The 20,147-nt window shown below is 39.0% G+C and overlaps 1 protein-coding gene across 1 annotated transcript in view; it reads right to left on the reverse strand.

Moving 5' to 3' along the window:
* LOC140235288 (uncharacterized) overlaps window positions 1-20,147 on the reverse strand; it is a 142,257-nt gene that overhangs the window by 42,687 nt on the left and 79,423 nt on the right. Inside the window, exons 3-5 of the mRNA XM_072315318.1 lie at window positions 10,256-10,426; window positions 8,849-9,019; window positions 5,241-5,368 (exon numbers count right to left, since the gene is read on the reverse strand). Of these exons, the coding sequence (XP_072171419.1) occupies window positions 5,241-5,368; window positions 8,849-9,019; window positions 10,256-10,426 (470 nt within the window). The remainder of the gene's footprint in view (window positions 1-5,240; window positions 5,369-8,848; window positions 9,020-10,255; window positions 10,427-20,147) is intronic.

Below are 20,147 nucleotides of genomic sequence, written 5' to 3' on the forward strand. Positions count from 1 at the left end.
TGTTTGACAACCAGAGCATATGAACTAACATGAGACAAGGTTTTTATAGCATGGAGTATAAGTGATGAAGTCATCCTAGCCATTCCATTCTTTTTTCTTTCCTTTTTTTTTTTTTTTGCTTCAGCAAAGTCTTGCTTACATTATGTTTTTCTCTTGTATCTTAAATATTATTGTTATTGTCATTTTCATTTGGCTGAATGAATAATAATAAGAAGAAAATAATGAAAATATTCTCCTCAGACAATTGAATACTCTCTGCATTTGTATATCCGTTCTATCCCATTCCTATCCCATTTCATCCATGCTCTCCTCCCACTGCAACCACCTCCCAAAACACACCCAACCTGTGACGCTGCCTTCATCGTATCCCATCCCAATACCCTAAGGCCTAACTATGCCCCTACCCATGCCCCACCCCAAATGTCAAATCCCACTGAATCATCTTCTTGCCATCTTCACTCTTAACAATTCAGTATTCATATATCCCTGCCCCTCCCCTTTATTACCCACAACCATATACCCATACCCCTCCCCCTGCAAATAATTTCTTCCAAAGTCGTTTCACATCTTATGATGACTTCCTTATCACCATGCTATCTTACAATGATATGAAATTACTGGTGGATTTTCTAATACCTAAAAAAACATGAAAAGATTTTCATGTCATTTTGAACACCTGCAGTCGTATCTAGACAATGTGATGAAGGCTTACACTTTATTTTGGTTATAACGAAATGCAGTCAGTTTAAAGTATATTTATTCATCAAGTTTAAAACAACAGCAGTTCAACTAATACTGGATTCATCCTTTATTCAGATGCTTTATATTAGATACTTCTTTGATCTATATCACCTACTTTCACTGATTTTCTTTCTTTCCCACCAATCCACAATTGACACCCCTCCCCCCCCCCCCCCTCTCCCCACCACAGCTCTGTCTTTTCATAGTCCCATCTGCTCTGATGCTGATACAGGCAACGTATTCATCAACATGCAATGCAGCATATCACTTATTGTGGTTGACGTACCACATTAGAATATTTTCAATCTTTTGACATTATCTCCAAAGGCAGTTTGGCTTGTATTTGAGAGCATTGCAACATGTTAGTGGTTCTCTGAGACCAGAAACAAGAAGCCTTACTGATTTGTCCAGCTATTGTCAGCAAGCTACTGTCTGAATTTATTTAATAGCGAATTCTCATATTTTCACAACCACATTATATACATATACATTATATACTGGGCTCAACATTAGAAGTGGCCTGGGCCCACTAAAGATTTATGTCGGTCCACTATGTTTCTAAGGTTATACTTTAGTGGCCCAATTGGGCAACTTAGTTTCAAAATTCAAAACTAAGTTTCAACATTGTTGCATTTCCTTTTATTTGATGACACAAAAATGTAAAATCTAAAGATTTCAGTGGCCTGAATATATATATATATTATTCGTCGCTGAGGTGACAAGACCTTGTATCTGCAATTTTGGTGAAAATGACTTCTTTGGATCAATGGTCAAATAATGGGTTAAGTGATGTCCTGTCCAAATCCCAACTGTCTTACTCCCAAAATGAAGCCACCACGGCATGTCAAAGGAAAGGCTATCCCATTCGCCACAGTGCTTTGGCCGCCATGTTTTTTGGCTATCCGGAACATTTGACATTTTGTAGATACGAGGTCTTGTCGCCCCAGCGACGATATATATATATATATATATATGTGTGTGTGTGTGTGTGTGTGTGTGTGTATTTGTTCCCAGATTCTGCTGAATGGTGGAATGAGTGCTGATTCAAAGTGGCCTTGTTTAGAATGTGACAAACATCTGGCTCCATCACTTCTTTATGGCTATTTGATAATATTCATAAGGCTTCACCACCTGTCCTTTTTTTTTAGATTCTTCTTTTCTGTGCTACAACTCTTTGTCTCCTAATATCTAAAGTAGTTCATTTTTACTTCACTCTCATTTTCTTTGTTTCCTCCTCTCTCTCTTTTCACATTGCTCATTTTTCATGAAAACTGGAGTATTATGAATGCAAAACTTTTAGCAGCAACACAAAATCGTCAATCTCTGGTTTATGGCCTCAGGGTTCCACATGGGAGATTGGCAAAACTACTCTCAGCATCTAACCAGCTTCACCTGGAAGATTTCCAATTGACTTGTAAGTGGGTTAATCGTCATCATAATTTCACTTGAAACAGTCTCGTTTTCCCGAGCGACATGGAATGATCCACACCTTTGCATGGTTTCCTCGATATGGGAGTGGCATTTCATTAACGATGATTAATTCATGAGGACATGCTCGTATTTGGGGACAGCGGAAGTGGTGTTGAAGTTTGAAATAGAGCAATGCCCTAAACACTGTGCTAAAACCTGAGCCACTTGAGAACATAATGAAACTTGTGTGTGTGTGTGTGTGTGTGTGTGTGTGTATGTGTGTGTCTGTGTGTGTGTGTGTGTGTGTGTGTGTGTGTGTGTGTGTGTACGTTATCTGCTTATTGACTTCCCTGTAACTGCAGTGCAGAGTCGGCTGGGATGCAGTCATTTTCTCATGACATCATACTATTCTATTACATGAATAGCCCTTCATTTACACCTTGACCATTACTCTTGACCATTGTCCATCAATGAGGAATGACCAACAGTCCTCACTGTGCAAAGGAAGTAATTCCCTGTCTATTTCTATCCATCATACCAAATTAAATTTTACCCCACTGTTGTATTGTGTATTTGGATATAAACATTAATTGTGAGCGCCTTGAGCACCTTTGAGTGGATATGTTGTGCGTTATAAATGTCTGTACTATTATTACTATCAAAGTGAATGCATTCCTCCAAATATTCCATAAAAAACTGGGTGTACTGAAAAGATAGAAATAGACATTGCCTGTTACATAACAATTGAATTAAGCTATTTAAAATTTTGTACATGTTATGTACAAATTCTTTCATTACACACCAAAACAATTCATCCTAAAATCTATTTCTTGAAACAGTGTATCAAACAATAACCCTGAAATTGATCCAAGTCACCCTAAGACTTTCCAGCAAACCTGCAAGCTGTGCACTTTCAACAAAGATAGCTGACACAAGAGCATGTCAATATCATACACACACACACACACACACACACACACACACACACACACGCACACGCATGCATGCATGCATGCATGCACACACACACACACACACACACACACACACACATGCATAAAGACCCAGAAACATTAACTTTTCCTTCTAAGCTCCCTGCTAGTTCTGAATCCATAGAGAATATCATAAAAATAAAATCAACGACTCGGCTCAAAAAGAGAGTGCTCCAATGGCCGCCAAGGGCTATGATATATTCAGATTTGTGAATTATTCCGAAGACAAGAAGAAAATCCCCGCTCAACTATACATGTTATTCTGGAAGTACGGCAGCTCATCAAATATTCACATCTCAGAGAAGACGGCCTGCTTTATCTCCTTTTGTCAGGAGAGAGCTATGCCAGACATATTGCATATTTCATGCATATATCATGAGCATCGACCCCCGGAGGATTTGTCCCACTTGGGATTCGTCACAAGGCAATGCAATAACTTGAATTTTGGATCATTATGACGACCGTAGAAGATATCAACTGAATCTATGCTGTAAACAACATGAAATCAAGTCAGACTAACAAAAAAATACAGAATTTAAAAAGAAAAAGAAAAAAAAAAAGATGTTATCATATCTGCCACTGCAGACACTGCTCAGTTCTTGCAGTTTTTTTTTGTGTAGATCAAAACAAACTGAACACAAAGCCCCCCCCCCAAAAAAAAAAAAAAACAACAACTCCTATTTGAGCATTACATCACAAGCTGAAGATGAAATGCAAGGAAGAGATGAAGAAGGAAGCTGAATATAATCCCATTTAATCCATCCCGCCACCAGACAATCACTTCCTGATAAAGTTGCTATCAGTCAAATGACACACATCCACACACCAGCCGTCTGGCACTTATTATAAATAGATCAAATTGGCTCCAGTCTCTTTGCAGACCTTCCATTTGTTTTGCTTTATTGCCATCTTTTCTCATAGTGTGATATACTACTCTTTCTCTGCCCTTGTTCAATATTCAACACACAACAAACCCCAGCAGAGACCTCCAATATTATTGTGAGAGTACCACATTGTACAAGGCACTGAAGTCTTCAAGATCCCCTCAGGTACAGAAGGCAATTAATGTAATAACAAAAATATACACGTATGCATAACCACGTACCACCATCATTAAACTATCATGTAATGCATTTATGCATTTATTTGTAACTTTGAGGAGTGGACATCATTATCTTTTGCCTCCTGCCATGCCATTTTGCTTATAAGGACCATGTAAATATGTCATAATTATCCTTTCCTAATGTTTTTCGCAATCAATTTCATGATGTCACCATTCACAGTACGTACAAATTGAAATAAGATTTCCACTATTGCATTTATGACACTCTTCTCACTTCTAAACAAATATTTTTCAGTCGGCACTACCCTTCACTCTAAAAACTACTGTAATCATGTCAACAATCATCACTATCATCTCCATCACCTTAGTGAGATCGCCATCACCATCATTAGCATCACCACTGGCATCATCAGAAGTTCATTTCATCCCATTAAAATCTCCAGCACTTACTAGATATAATTTGTACTACAACATTCTCGCTATCATTCTTACCACCTTTGCACACTATCACTGCTAATATCAATCCAAAATCATTTCTTTACTCATCATCATCATCATCATCACCATTGCCATCACCATCACCATCCCCATCCCTATCCCTATCCCCATCACCATTACCATCTTCATCATCATCATCTTCATCATCGGCATCATCATCATTTTCATCATCAGCTTCATCATCGTCAACATCATCATCTTCATCACTTGATGATATCATGCCATCATTATCATCATTACCACCAAGATCTTGATCACTCTTCAGTCTCACTCTAATTATCATCATCACCCTCATCATCGATACTAATAGATATCATCTTGCCGTTACCATGACGACCTTCACTCAGCCACACTCCAAACATCACCTACTTCATCATCATCACCCTCATCATCATCACTAATAGATATCATCTTGCCACTATCCTCGTAATTTTCATTCATCTGCACTCAGATCATCTCTTCCTCCCACCATCACCAGTCTCACATCTATCTCCATCGATCATCTCCACCATCCATGTCAGTGATGCTGTCCTCACCTGCCGTTGTCCCGCCCCACTCCCCACACCCTGATGCTGCACACGTGCTGTGAGTTGAGAACGGTAGAGTCGTTGGGGTCCGTCAGCTTGAGGTACTCGTCCTCCAGCACCATGTACATGTCCTTGCCCTGGGGAGGGGGAGTAACAGGGGGGAGAGAGAGCGCACGGAGACGGAGACAAACAGAGATAGAGATCAGACAGACAGACAGACAGACAGACAGACAGAGACAGACAGACAGACATGGACAAAGAGAGAGAAGAAGAGACACCATACAGAGAGACACATACAGAATGGACAGATGAAAACAAAACAGACACAAAGAGGTACAGACATATGAAAAATAAAGGGACAGAAACATAGATGTTGAAGGATATTGAGAAAATATGTACATGTGAGCATATTTGTACATGCAAAGGGGGCAAAGAGTGAGTGATTTTTGTTTTTGTGTGTTTGAAAAAGTGGAGATAGAGAGCAAAAGAGATAAAGAAAGGAGACAGAAGAAAAAACATGAAGGGAGACACATACACGTAACAGAAAGACAAATAGAAATAGAGAAAAAATGGGGATAAAGGAAGAAAGAAAAACAAATGATTTCTTTATATGGTGATCAATGTGTTTGTCATCATGAAAAATATCATAACACATTGTGAAAGGGAGTGATTGCCCTTAGAAAATCAGCATCATTACAGGTGCAAATATAAATGGACTGATGATATCTTTGATAGCCGTATAGCTGTGACTCGCCATATACAATATTACACAGTACTGTATGTTGTCTGTTGTCACTATGTGGCAAATGGTGGGTATTTGTAAACAAAACATGTCCTTCTCTTCACAAGAAAAGATGATGTCAGAACTCAGGAAATAAATAAAAAAGAATCTGCTTTAGATTCAGGCAGCCTTTGCACATCTTTTTCTCTGAACAGGAAGACAATGTGATCTTGCCTCTGTCAGATAATAAATAACTGCCAGAATGGCATCTGCAGATGAAATGCCACGGAAATTGGAAAGGTCATTCAAGCGAGGGTTACACAATTCACTCAATTGCACATTTGGGAGACATTTTTCCAAAGTTTGGACAGTGAATTTGGGATTCAGCTGACTATAAAGAGACATTTTGAGTGCGTCCCTGATGTCTATATGCAGCCATTTCCATGGTATGTCTCTCCCAGAGGTGAAATAAAGACTTTTATACCATCGGCTGGGAAACGTCGGGGAAGGCACTATCACAGAAAGAGAATTATCCACAAATTACATCCAGGGGTCTTCATCTGGTTCCCTTAAGTGCACCTCGCACAATTTAAGAGCCAGATTATTTTGGCCGTCTCCAAATGCAAGATGTGCCTTTCAAAAAGGCATTCCCATATCTTGTCACTTTTCCTTAGCCCAAGCAGTTTACGACGTAGCATCTTACTACTTATGACAGTACTGAAAATATATGTTCACAATAACAGATATGCATGAAGTCCATTTATGTCCATATTCTTTTGTATGTTTTGCTAAATAACGCCCAAAAGGAATATTGAAATCTCCGATTAGAATCCCAGTGCGAAGGGGAACCAGAGCAACAGGATGATATCTGCATAAACCTGCTGTTTTTAATGTCGTCCTTATGTTTTCATATGAGAGTTCATGCATGGATGAGGCCTCACAGTGCTTTCATGCATATGCCTTTTCTGTCTACATGAAATAACTCTTGATATAGTAAGCAAGATGTACTTCACTGATGTGGTTTTATGAGTGGTTTTATGAGAAAAAAAAATGGATTCCTCCTCTTCAAATGTTTGACATTTTGGTGCTTCATAAGACTACTCGCATTATGTGAAGTTTACCATGGCTTGTATTTTTTCGAAGCTATACTCATTTTGCATGACAATGAACGGCAAATTTAAGATCATCTTTATCGATCTCATTACAGTCCAACCTTGGTCATCCGGCCATCACTTTTCCAGATCTCTCTGTCAACCAGACATGGAGGGCACATGATTGTTTTTACATTTTCAATGCAAAATACAGTTACTAAAAGTAACATGGACCAGGAGGACGGTCTATTTCCTCTCATATTCCATCTTATTTCCATATGTGACCATGCATCACAAAACAAACAAAAAGTCGCATTGCTTGATTTTACATGAGGACTCAAAAAACATGAAATGGGTCAACCAAGTCAATTTTTAGTTTTTCATATTTTCTGAAAGAGCTTTTCTTCTTCTACATTATTCTTGAGTTTGGGATCATAAAATGAATGGGAAAGTGAGTTTTCAGCAGATTTCTACAACCCTTTTTTGGTAGAGTAGTGTGATCAGGTATGAATTAGAGGCCCCTTTTCATTTCCTGAAAATCCTTTGCACACTCTTCACTTTCAACTCTAATAACTTTTGAAAGGATAATGCTACTGCTTTGAAAGTTGACATCAATTATGGACAGAATGTGTAAATAGAGTGTGCTCAATTTTAGCTTAATCTGATAATCCCTTAATTGTTGTTTCTACATTGGTTTACATCCTGTTTTTGTCAAATTTGTTGGAGAGGTAGTATGGTTAAGTAAAGATTAAGCGCTTAAATAGACTGTTCTTCAGAGCCTCTTTTCTCAGTTCACTCATCTCCAGAGTGTGTGCTTTCTTTCCAATATTTAGATAGGTTAGGAGTGTCCATTTGACTTGAGTTATACATCATTTTAAAGCTTAGACTCTACTCTTTTAGAATCTGCCCTTAATTAAAAACCCATGTCTGGCAAATTTTAGTTGGTTTTGTGGTGATGGGTCACATATTATTTGAATCATGACACATGCAAATATCATATAAATCATCACAGTGAATAGTAAATTAACAATGCCGAATATATTAACCCAACACAACTTGCTTAAAGATTTGTGGTCGAGCACGTCTCTCTTCTCTGGATGTATCAATAATCAAGATGGCCACTGATCTCAGCATGGCTGGATGACTGTGGTTGGATGTATTTCAAAATTTTAAAGAGCATGTGTAGATCAACTGTCCTCTGCCTTATCATTTGTATAACTCTGTTCATGATTCAAGATTACAGGGTAAGTATTTCACCTGCTAGTGAGTGTCAAGCCAGTGTAAATGTTTTTCTGTGTGAACACATCACATGAAACTGAATCAATTTTTGGATCTGAAGTGTGGTAGGAGTAAATTTCTGAGTGTGCATGTGCTCCATCCCTTTTTGAACTAATTTTGAGTCTACATCATCTACAGACCAATGGCTCCCCTATGCAGCAATAACTGATAACTGTCATGTCTTGAATATTAACGGTTCTCCAACATTAATTCTATTTGAAGAAATACTGATGATATATGTCACTCCCTTTTGGCGGAAATGTTCGACTTTGACATCGATTTGAACAATCATATGCACATATTCCTATTACAAAAAGATTTTCCCCTGATGAAGTTCTCCTCCCTTTTAACTCAACAATCTCCTGACATGGAATTACAATCTTTCATCATTTCTCCATCCACTGATGTACTTCCATTTTCCATGTTCACCCCTACACCCCCCCTCCCAAAAAAAAAAAAAATGCATGCAATAAAGAGAACTCAACAATTAATATCAAATGCTGTTAGTGATATTCTCAAATCCTTACCCTTTCACCTACCTCTCCCCAGATACCAGCTGTGTCCCGGATGTCGTTCTTGCGGTACGATAGCTGCCTTATGCAGTTATTGACAGCAAGACTGCTCTTGCCCGGTGACAGATCCGAGTCCTCCATCTCCACCCACCCCAGGGAGCGGACGTGGAATCGGATACCACGGACCTGTCAGGGAGAAGGGAGGGGAAGGAGGGTAGGAGGAGAGAGACGGAGAGAACAGTGAGAAGTAGAAGGTGTAATCAATAGACACAGTAGCAATCTTGAAGGAAGATCCTTAATGTGGCTGTGTGCAGTGCACTTGTAATTTCCTGAGATATGCTGAGGACTGGAAACGAGAGATAGACAGATGATGAGAGTACACCGGGACATGGGTGGGGATGATGGGGGAGGAGGAAGAGGAGGAGGAGGGGCAGGAAGAGGAGGTGGGGCAGGAAGAGCCAGGAGGAGGGGGGAAGGGCTAGAAATGGGGATGAAGAATGACAAAATAAAGCAGAAGAGGGCTAGGCACAGGAAGATAAAGAGGGTAGGGCGGGACAAGAACAGGAGAAAGGAGGATAGAAGAGAAGATGAAGGGAAGAAAAAAACAGAATTGGTTCACGGGAAGTAGAGGTACATGTAGATGGATAGGAGGAGGAGGAGGGGGTTACAGCTCTGATGGAGATAAGGACTTATAAATGTGAGGAGAAAAGTGAAATGAGGGGGGGGGGTAAGAGAGTGAGACAAGAGATGAAAGAAGGGGATAGAGAGATGGGACAAGGGATGAAGACAGAAAAAAAAAGGAGAGGTAGAGTAAAGCAGAGTATCGGTGGATGAAAAGAGAAGAGGAGCAGGGAGAGAAAAAAAGAAACAAGAGTGGCTGAAGAATAAATAAAGAAGGGAGAGGAAAACACGGAAGAATACAAAGGGCAGAGATCACCGATCAGAGAGATGCAGATCGGGAGACAGATTGGAAACACACAGAAACTGATGGAAAACAGATAGAGACTCCAGGAAGGAGAAGTACACGTGTGGGTTCATTTGAGGAAAATCGTGCAGGGATGGCAGAATAACCTAGCAGCCTCCTGACATTTACACAGGACAAGAGATGGAAGAAGAAAACACTACTAGAATGAGAAGCCTCGCAACACATAGAGTATGGAAACAACTATTGAGTGTAAGAGAATTCAGATCGAAATGTACTCTCTATTCTTTACATAAAATACTGAATGATGAAATGAACATTATTCATTGAAACTATATTCATTATTTTTCTGTGGACTGAGCTTTGTAATGCAGCTAAGATTATAAGCTCCAAATGAAGAATTAAAACAGAAATATGGACTTTTTATACACGAAGAAGTGTTTGACACAGCTGGAAAACTGTCTGGGATAAAACTGGCCAAGATTGATCCATAAACTTACATTTTGCTCTGTTAGCAGGCGTGGCTCCTGGTCCTGCTTGGATGTGCTTGGTCCCAGCTTGAGTGAGGCATAGCGCAGTGTGGACTTCTGGAACTCTTTCAGACTTGGATCCTGGTCCTGCTCCTGTAGTGCTCCCGATGAGGCAGAGTTGGAATGACTGTGCTTCAGCTCCTGGAACAGACAAAAAGTGAGATTTTAAGGTAGACATCGGTGTCCATCTAAAAGAAACTACAATGATGCGCAAATGGATGTACACATACAACATCTGTCAGATCATACTTCCTTCATATCTCTTGCATGAGCCATATATATCTCCTGCTGATCAATTCACTGTTAAGCAACTGATTATATGTAAATCTCAATCTAAGTTACAAAAAGGGAAAATATTTAAGAAGTTGCATGTATCGAAAAGGAAAATATCATACACAGACACAGAGACTTTAGGCTACATCTCAAGATGAGAGTCTACAGTACCAAGCAATCTTGATTGTCAAGTCCTGACCAAGAGAGGGCGCCAAGCATCGTATGCCACAAATCAAGTACTTGATACAACAATCCCGGTTCCTTCAGTAGCAAAGAGATAAAGAATATCATCTCACAGATTCTGGCTGTCTCCTTAAGCCATCAGGGATGCCCTGTGCTCTCAGAAAAATATGAAAACCTATATTCCAATCCACAAAATATCCTAATCCCTGCTCTTCTGAGGAAGATATTCCATCATGAAATGGTATCCAAAATATGCATGTGCAAAATGTCAGTGATATATATATATATATATATTTTAGCCATTTGACCACAGACAATTTGGACCCTGCCACTTCTTAAGAGTAAATGAGTATAAATGAGTATAAGAGTACATGTGATACTGGTTCTTATCTTTATATTGCCATGAAAAGAAGATCAAACTATGGTAACATTCTTCCCCGGTGGTTTACCAAATCATACTAAAATGCCAGTCTGTGTTCAAGTTGATGTAGATAAACAGAGTAATATCACACATACAGAACAGTTGAAGTTCCATTCATATTAGGCTGAAAACAAGAAAGCTTTAGAATTTAGCAGATAAACATGCGTTCACAAGACAGCTTAATCCGTTGAAGACAAGTCCCGAGTATACTCGGGCAGGTGTCTATTGGAAATGCGTGTCATAGCAAAATCAGTCCGTCCTCAACGGGTAAAACACAATTACACACACAAGTTAAATGAGGAAATGATGTCATCACTCCACAAGTCTTTCATTACCCTCTACACAAATCCTACATCAATTTCCTTTGTTTTTAATCAAATCAAATGGGATGAATTAAGTCCATCACATCAAATGGGTGCAGAGTTCCAGTAGCTCAACAATTGTGACTATTAAAATGGTGGGGTTATGGTTGCCAAATCATGGGGGGAAAAATCACATAAGTTTTGGACTTTATTTACAAGCCAATAGCAGATTTGTGAGATGATGACATCATTGCTATATCTGATTTGCATAATTGTGATTAAGTTTGATATCACTGTCTTGTGAAATCATATATAATGTTGATATCTCAACGACAACAAAAATTGAAATTCTGTCACTTGTAATATTTCACTGATACATGAAACATCTACGACAGCTCAGATATCGGTGCTGATATTCTTTATTTTGCAGCCCTGCATGCACAAATAATCAAAACTAGATCAATTCATAGACACAGATTAATGTGAATTATACTTTTTGTCGATGCTGTTGTTGTTTGTTTGTTTGTTTCTTCTCAAGAATATGCACCCCGTGATGACATGAGCCATTCATCAAGGGAGCAAGTGGGGTAATGAATCGCCGGAGCACATCGTCTGGACGAGATAAGATGCAAATCAGACGAGAAGCGAGAAGCCTCGAGATGGATGTTGGCTGGCTAATGTTGTTGTTGTCCTCGTTGTTGTATTTTTGCCCATTGGCAGCTCATTTCTGATCCTCGTATCATAAGTAGATACCAGTGAGAGCAGACATGATGTAAATCAGCATGCCTATTCCGCCATGCATCGCCCACATGGGTAACTTTTTAGTCGAGCCCCTAAGATATACTGTGTAATCTCCAAACTCAAAACCTACATGGCCCACTAAAATAAAAAATGAAGAAAAAAAAGATAATGAGAATGAATGAGAAAGAGAAATAAAGAGACAGACAGACAGACAAACAAACAAACAAACAAACAAACAAACAAACAGAAAATGAGTGAGTGGTAGTCTGTGCTTGATATCAGATTTCAAGATCTGTTTCGCTGATATATAGTAGGACATCATCAGTTGATAGCCGCACAGTGATGATTCCATGGTAACAATATCAATGGTGTCATAAAATTGATTTACGTCAATAAAGAAACAGAGGCTTGGTCACAATTCCAACGAGTCTTCCCAAAATATATGAATTTTGGAATTAAGAATGATTAATTTTCCATATCTGAGGGCCACACAAAGTCTCTCCCTTTGCACTCTACAACACTGACACACTTCAAAAAATACAAACAAACAAACAATGAATAATCCAATTTGCCTGCATAAATGCCTGGTCCTTGGTGGAAAGATGGATACAAACAGAGAATGTGTTGGGCAGTCAAATAATGTAAAACTGAAACTCATGTCAGCATAATTGAACGCCTTATAAAGGGTTTATCGCAATATCCATGACTCACTGACGGTAATGACATCCAAAACTTGTTAATATATCATTAATTCTCGTAACTGTCATGAAAAAGCTACCGTATACTAACATCAACTTAATACAACCTAATAATTCCTGCATGAGAGTGGAAGTGCTAGGGAGACCTTGACAACCACAAGTAGATATTGTACTCACTTTACGCTCTCTCAACATCTTTGTAAGCTACATAGCTCATGTGCACCATCTCCATGAGTTATGGGGCAAAGCAAACAAAAACACCATCAACGAATACTTTCCCCATCCACGGGAGCCAGATAGGCATTCTTCCACGCCTGCAACGAGTGTAGGTACTCTAAACAGATACAAAAACAGAAAACATACTTTTTAACACCTTTTTCCTTTCCTTTCTCTCTCTCTCTCTCTCTCTCTCCCTCCCTCTCTATCTCTATCTCTCTGGCAGTGACAATGCTACATGATGATATTGGGTGAGTCATCTGGTCTAAATCATCACAAACGACATTGACAAGAAAAGGGGCGCTGGGTAATTACTGTCATCAACGTGTTGCTCTCTGCCGAGTTCAGTAAACATCCAGGCTCCCTAGCGGAGGTGAGTGGGAGATCCCTGCTGATGAATGAACACGGCTGCGGCATGCATGCTAAAAAAAAAAAAAAAAAAGGACAAAAAAACCTACCAATATGGACCAAAGTTAAATTCGGCCTTGATGCAACATGTTCCTACTCACTGAGGGAGTGAACTTGCCCCCAAACCTGTGACTGTTTACCCAGACTCATCCTGTTACCATCGTTGGTGGTGATAAGTAATTACGGTGGCGATGACAGGGGACAGTGGAATCCAGGGTTCAAGTTGATTACTTTGGATCAAATGGTGATGATGCATACATCATGGTGCAAGAAAAACAAAATATACAAAGGGCCCACATACAGGGCATTATATTGTGGATTAATATCAAGGGCTGTAGACGTTAATGTTGACAAGAAATGAGGTGACTTTCTGAACCAAATCTCATGTTTGACAGAGCTACTGGGCACATGATATCTGATCTCAAAAAAAGAGGAACATTATTTCTTTTGTTGCTGTTTATTTACAAGATGTATACATTAAGTGGGGAAGACCGTCACAACAGAATGTACAATGTTTTACAGCCTTTGAGCAGCGGCGGGAGAAGAAAAAAATCTACAGTGTGCAGACATGCTCAAATTGCATGTCTGCACCTGAGTGATAAATGCAGCTCATAAAGTGAAGTAAAGCTTGGAGAAGGCGTCTGCATGGCCTGCAGTTGAAGCTGCCACACAGTGGGCACTGTTCCTGCTCATAAGTGCAGCGACGTCATGCGAAATTGCACCAAACACAATGGACAGCAGCATCAAAGGTGATGTTCTGCATGTTGTCATGGCAACCTGAAGACCAGCAACTCTGCAAACTGTCCTTCCACTGTGTAATCCCTTCTGGCTAATTGTTAAAACGTATGTGACCTCATTCTTCAAATGAATGTCTACTCAGATCAAATGACATTGATTTGAACCAGCAAGAAACATGTCATATGATGCTAGCAGCAGTACAAATGTGATTTTGCCGTCTTCCTGCAAGTAACAGCCATCTTCAGATTTACCACAAAAAAAGAAAAGCTGTGATTCTATAAAAACAATGGCACAAGCTGTTAAGATGTTAGCTTTGTCTGCGCCTGTTGAATAATTCCAGGGGCAGTGGTTTTCAGTTTCTACATGTAGGCCTTTATCAAAGCTACAGTTTGCAAAAAATGACCCCCCTAGTTTTATTGGGGCCACAGTCTGCACTACAATAGGATGGGTTTGCGACAGCAATGGTGCCAATGCTCTCCTTGGCAACATCTAATGGATTATCATCATTAGACGGGCTGAATAGCATCTCCTGCTGGCCTGTTCCACTGGGCCTTGGAAACGTGGTGACCTGGATCGTCTGTCTGAGAATATTACGTTCCCATGCATCTTTCTCGATCCTTCCTTTCAACTTCCTTCCCATTTAGATCTTTCTTCCTCTTCACTTTCTTTTCTTCTATCCCTTCCTCTTTTTCTTTCTCTTTCCTGATAACAAACACACACACATGTATATCTATCTATCTATATATCGTCACTGGGGTGATAAGACCTTGTATCTGCAATTTTGGTGAAAATGAGTTTTTTTAATTAATGGTCAAATAATGGGTTAAGTGATGTCCTGTCCAAATCCCAACTGTCTTACTCCAAAAATGAAGCCACCACAGCATGTCAAAGGAAAGGCTATCCCATTCGACACAGTGCTTTGGCCGCCGTGTTTTTTGGCTCTCCTGAACATTTGACATTTTGTAGATAGGAGGTCTTATCGCCCCAGCGACGATATATATATGTATATATATATATATATATATATATATATATATATATATATATATATATATATATATATATATATATATATATATATATATATATATACATATGTATATATATATATATATATATATATATATTTATATATATATATATATATATATGTATATATATATATATATATATATATATATATATATATATATATATATATATATATATATATATATATACATATTTAAAATCAGGCTTTGACAACATGACTTTGAGTCAACACTTAGTCTTTGCAAAACATCTATCCAAAGACCGAACAAATTTGCCTGTTGATTAGCAAAATTTTGATCACTGTTTCACTGTCACATTGCTTTTTTGCCAAGCATGCATGTTAACCACTTTCCCCTTTGCAGTGAACTTTATTCATAAAGGGAGTTTACCTTACAATTCACCATCAAGGCTAATTTCGTGCTCCATAGGAATGGCTTTTCTGACGGGTTTTTATCGCACGTTTTCCGCACATTGCACCTGTTACCATCTGCCAACTCCGTAACTCCTTTGTTAGGAGTTGCCTTATTTTCCCCTCTTGGTCTCATGTTTGTCGCTAAAATGGATCACACAAACTGCCTTATTCATCATCATCCCAGGTTTTATCGCTCTCCATGGCTTTTTATGACTCTGCATGTTTTAGCAAAGCTCAGATCCCATTTTCCACAACAATTAGCTTGTATCAAAGTTATTCCCCTTATATAAATCATGTGTTTTCACAAAGCGTGAGAGAAAGAGGAAGAGAGATATGGAGAGAGAAACATAGAGAGAGAGAGAGAGAACTGAAGAACATAAAAAATGCAAAGAAAGAGACATGGGGGAGAGTAAAGAGAATGTTTGGAAGATTGGGGGGGGGGGGAGGGGAGACAGTGAGACCAATTATAGAGATTGAGAATCTTCGTGCCAGTTCTGCACATTGTCACTCTTGTCCTAATTAATGCAAATTGAGATCTCCCTATGGAGTCATGCCTGCCTGGAAATGTGGGGCCGTGTGGATTCAGAAAGTCTGGGGGACAAGCAGCAAAGCGTGTCAAAATGAAAGCATGCCTTCAGAATCGGGCCGACAACAGTTCGAGAGAATGAGGTCCCCTTCTTTTAAATCTTTGTTCATATACATAGTTCAAATGGAGGAGCCAGCCAATGATGCTGGTATACCACAGAGCATTAAAGTAGGATTCCTGGTATGGATTGGGGTGGTGTGTGTATCGGTATAGTAAAACATGTTGTAGAATCACTGTCTGACATATTAACACTGATGAAATGGAGTTATTAAGGCAAGCCGGTACTGTGGTTTATGTCACAGATAACCCAATTGGATCTGCCACTGGTGATGATGACGATGATAATGTTGATATACGATAATGGTTATAACATTGATAATACTGGTGCTAGCAGCAGAGTCAGGAACAAGAATGATAACTGTAATGGTGTGTTAATGATGATAATAATTAAAATAATAGCAAATTTGATGGTAGTGTAGAATAAAACGAGTTGACAAATGGAGGAGTTATGACAGAAATGATTGAGAAGGTAAAATACGATGGTTTACAGTAACTGTTGTCAAAGCAGTCACAACCGTTAGTGTGGCTGTCACAAAAATATAATACAACAAAACAAAACAAAAACAAAACACAACAGCAATATCTGACATGCATGATGAGCTTCACGAACATTGATCAAAAGTCTGCGGTGGTCTTTTAAAAAAAATGGTAGACAATGATGGCATAGCTATCGCAATATTGAGAGAAAAGGTACCAGCGATTAAGAAAATGAGAACAGATACCACTCCAGAAGGGCAGAGAGAGGAAGAGAAAGTTAAAGAGGATGACACCTAGACCGGTGGGCTTGGATGTCGTCAGGATGAGGTCTAAACCCCGTCTGTCAAGACGCCATTTACTGGAAGGAGACTCTGTCTGTCTGGTATTAGACTGAAAGGGCTTCATATGACACATGCCGGAAATGTTCATTTAGGGCAGGTCTGATGGCATGCTGTCTGTGCTTTAGACAAGAATAGTCTCCATCTCAAACACACTACTGTACTTTCTTGGTGGGGGGGGGGGGGGGTGTTTATAGCCGTATTACTGGCAGCTTTGGCATTAGCATGCATACATATGTTGCATGGTCTTTTTGCTCTCTAATGAATCACTATCAGTAAATGAAAGTTGCAATGTTTCTCACATATATAACTTCATATATTTGTATATATATGTATGCCTACATATATAAAAGAATATAAATCATATCCTTATGTATGCTATATGCATACTATATATGCATATACAACATATACATACACATACTCGAGGACATTAAAGATGACTCACACTGAAGTTTTAATGTCTTGTTCATGAATAATACATTGCCTGTAATTTTGTTGCTTATATCTAGCAAAAATATACAGTAATTAGAGCATCCAAACAAATGAGACAGAAAACAACAAAAGAGGAAAGAGGACGAGAGATACCCGCATAATGAAAGTGAGAGGGGGAAAAGATATGAGATAAGCATACAGGCTGTTTTCATGCCGTCTACAACATTCAGTCCTTGGTTATCAGCTAGCGACAGGCTTCCAGCTCACAAAGCGTCAGCTTTATCACCCTGACCTTAGCCGTAAGAAATTATAAACTGGGGCTCATGAATCATGCATGCCATCGAAGGGCAGTACATCAGAAGAGCATTGGCAGAGGCACACTCCACGGTTTTGCCGATAAAAAATTCGCTGGCTTCTCCTTCGAAAAAAGTCCAGACAAAGTGGAACAAAGTAAAAAAAAACATGGAGAGGGAGAAAAGCGTGTGTATGTGTATCGGAAACATCCCCCGAAAGTTCAAATGTCTGCATGCTCCACTGTCATGATCGATCTCAGAGGAAAGCATCGCAATGTCGGGGCGCATCATTGCATCGGCGTCAAAGTCCAGTTGGGCATCGTAAGTCGTGGACAGAAACACTTTTCTCACCTTCTGCTGCTGATGATGTTGCAGATAGCTGAGGGAAGGTGACATGATCAGTTTGAAAGAGAAATCCAGAAATATAAACTGTATACATATTGCATTCCCTGCGGTAGACAAGAGTTCTTTCTGTACATGGGGGGAAAAATATGGAAAGCTGTGCGGTAGTAATCTATTTAAAAAAAAAAAGAAAGACTTTATTACTATCATCAACAAATAAGTCCAAAGATTTCAGGTAAGAAGTTGGCTGCACATGGGATTTTACATTTTAAATCTTTTCCACAAAAGATTGAAAGATAATGAAAAAGAAAACAGCTGATTCAAAATTCCCTTGATGAAACAAATACACAAACTCCAATAAAACAACAATTCATCCAAATACTTGACGATGGGTCTGGTACCACATCCCTCCTCCCTTTCAAACATAAAACAATGGAAAACAAAAAGAACAGGCAGGCTATGATTAAAGATTATTTTACTTTACACAAAGTTAAGACTGTTGCCTCTAAATTTGGTAAAAAACAATAGTCAAATCAATCGTTTCTTAAAGGGGCCTTTCATATGTATGCAGAGATGTATATGATAGATAAATGAATAAATAAATATATATATATAAATATATGCATATATATATATATATATATATATATATATATATATATATATATATATATATATATATATATATATATATATATGCACATATATATATCTACTATATTATATACATATGTACTGTATGTATACATACATACAAAGAGAGAGAGAGAGACAGAGAGGGACAGAGAGACAGAGAGAGACAGACAGACAGACAGACAGGGGATGTGTTTATTATAAACCTTTACAGTTAATGTTCTTTGATGTGATATGTAAACCAACAATACTTGGGGTGTCACAAAACAGAGAGAGATTGATAGATTGATATATATGCCAAGAAAGAAACGTATGGACAGAGATACATTGGCAGAGAACAAGAATGGTCATCCAAATGACCGGTGCATCCTCAAGAACGTTTGAGAAATACGGTCAAGGAGCGAGGGGTCTCCTGCACCCCTGACAGCGTGCTCACATGTCTGTCCTCTATATGTGATTTATAGCCTGGGCTTTGAGTTCCATCACTACTTTAACATCTACCCCTGATGGAGGAGCTAAGCGAGGGGCTCTGTGTTACGGGGCCTTCTCAGCCACACTCAAGAGCCGCAAAGCCAGAGATGAGACAAGGCCAAGCTTGCATCTTTTATGGCGGAGCTTGCCGGGGAATTCCTCCACAAACTTCACACAGTCTTCTTCCCCTCATCTATTAACAATGCAGGGAGGTACGGCGACTGGGGGGAAATGGCCGACGAGGAACCTGCGAGAGGGAACAGATCTAGGCCGCGACGTAAAACCTTGACAGAATATGGGGATTCCTAGCCAGGCAGCTTTCACAAAGGGCAAAAAGAAAACACTTATTATTCAACCTGCATTATGAGGACATCATGCCATTAAAAATTTCTCTGCTTTTGGGTGGCAATATTCCTCAAGGCTAAATTTTATAGAAGAAAAAGGGACTCAAGGCAGAAATACGAAGGAATGATAGATAAGACAACTTTTTTCAACCTTTGTTCCAATGATATGGTAACACCCTCACAGATTCCATGCTGGGCAATGCCAGCTCCCACAAGCTAAAGGTTAACATATGATATATGATACTGGATAGAGCTAAATGAATCTTTTATTACAAAACAGCATTTTGAATCATAGATTGTAGGAGTGAAACTGGAACAGGACAGAAAGAAAGTGTTCAAATTGCAAACAGTGCACATAAAAAATGGATGAAGTATGGAACAGAGTACACTGAGGTAAGAAAGGCATCCATTAATCCTACACAAGACTCATACTTACACTTAAACCTTATCTAATCAATT

The sequence above is a fragment of the Diadema setosum genome, chromosome 11 (genome assembly GCF_964275005.1).
Source record: "Diadema setosum chromosome 11, eeDiaSeto1, whole genome shotgun sequence".
NCBI lineage: Eukaryota > Metazoa > Echinodermata > Echinoidea > Diadematoida > Diadematidae > Diadema > Diadema setosum.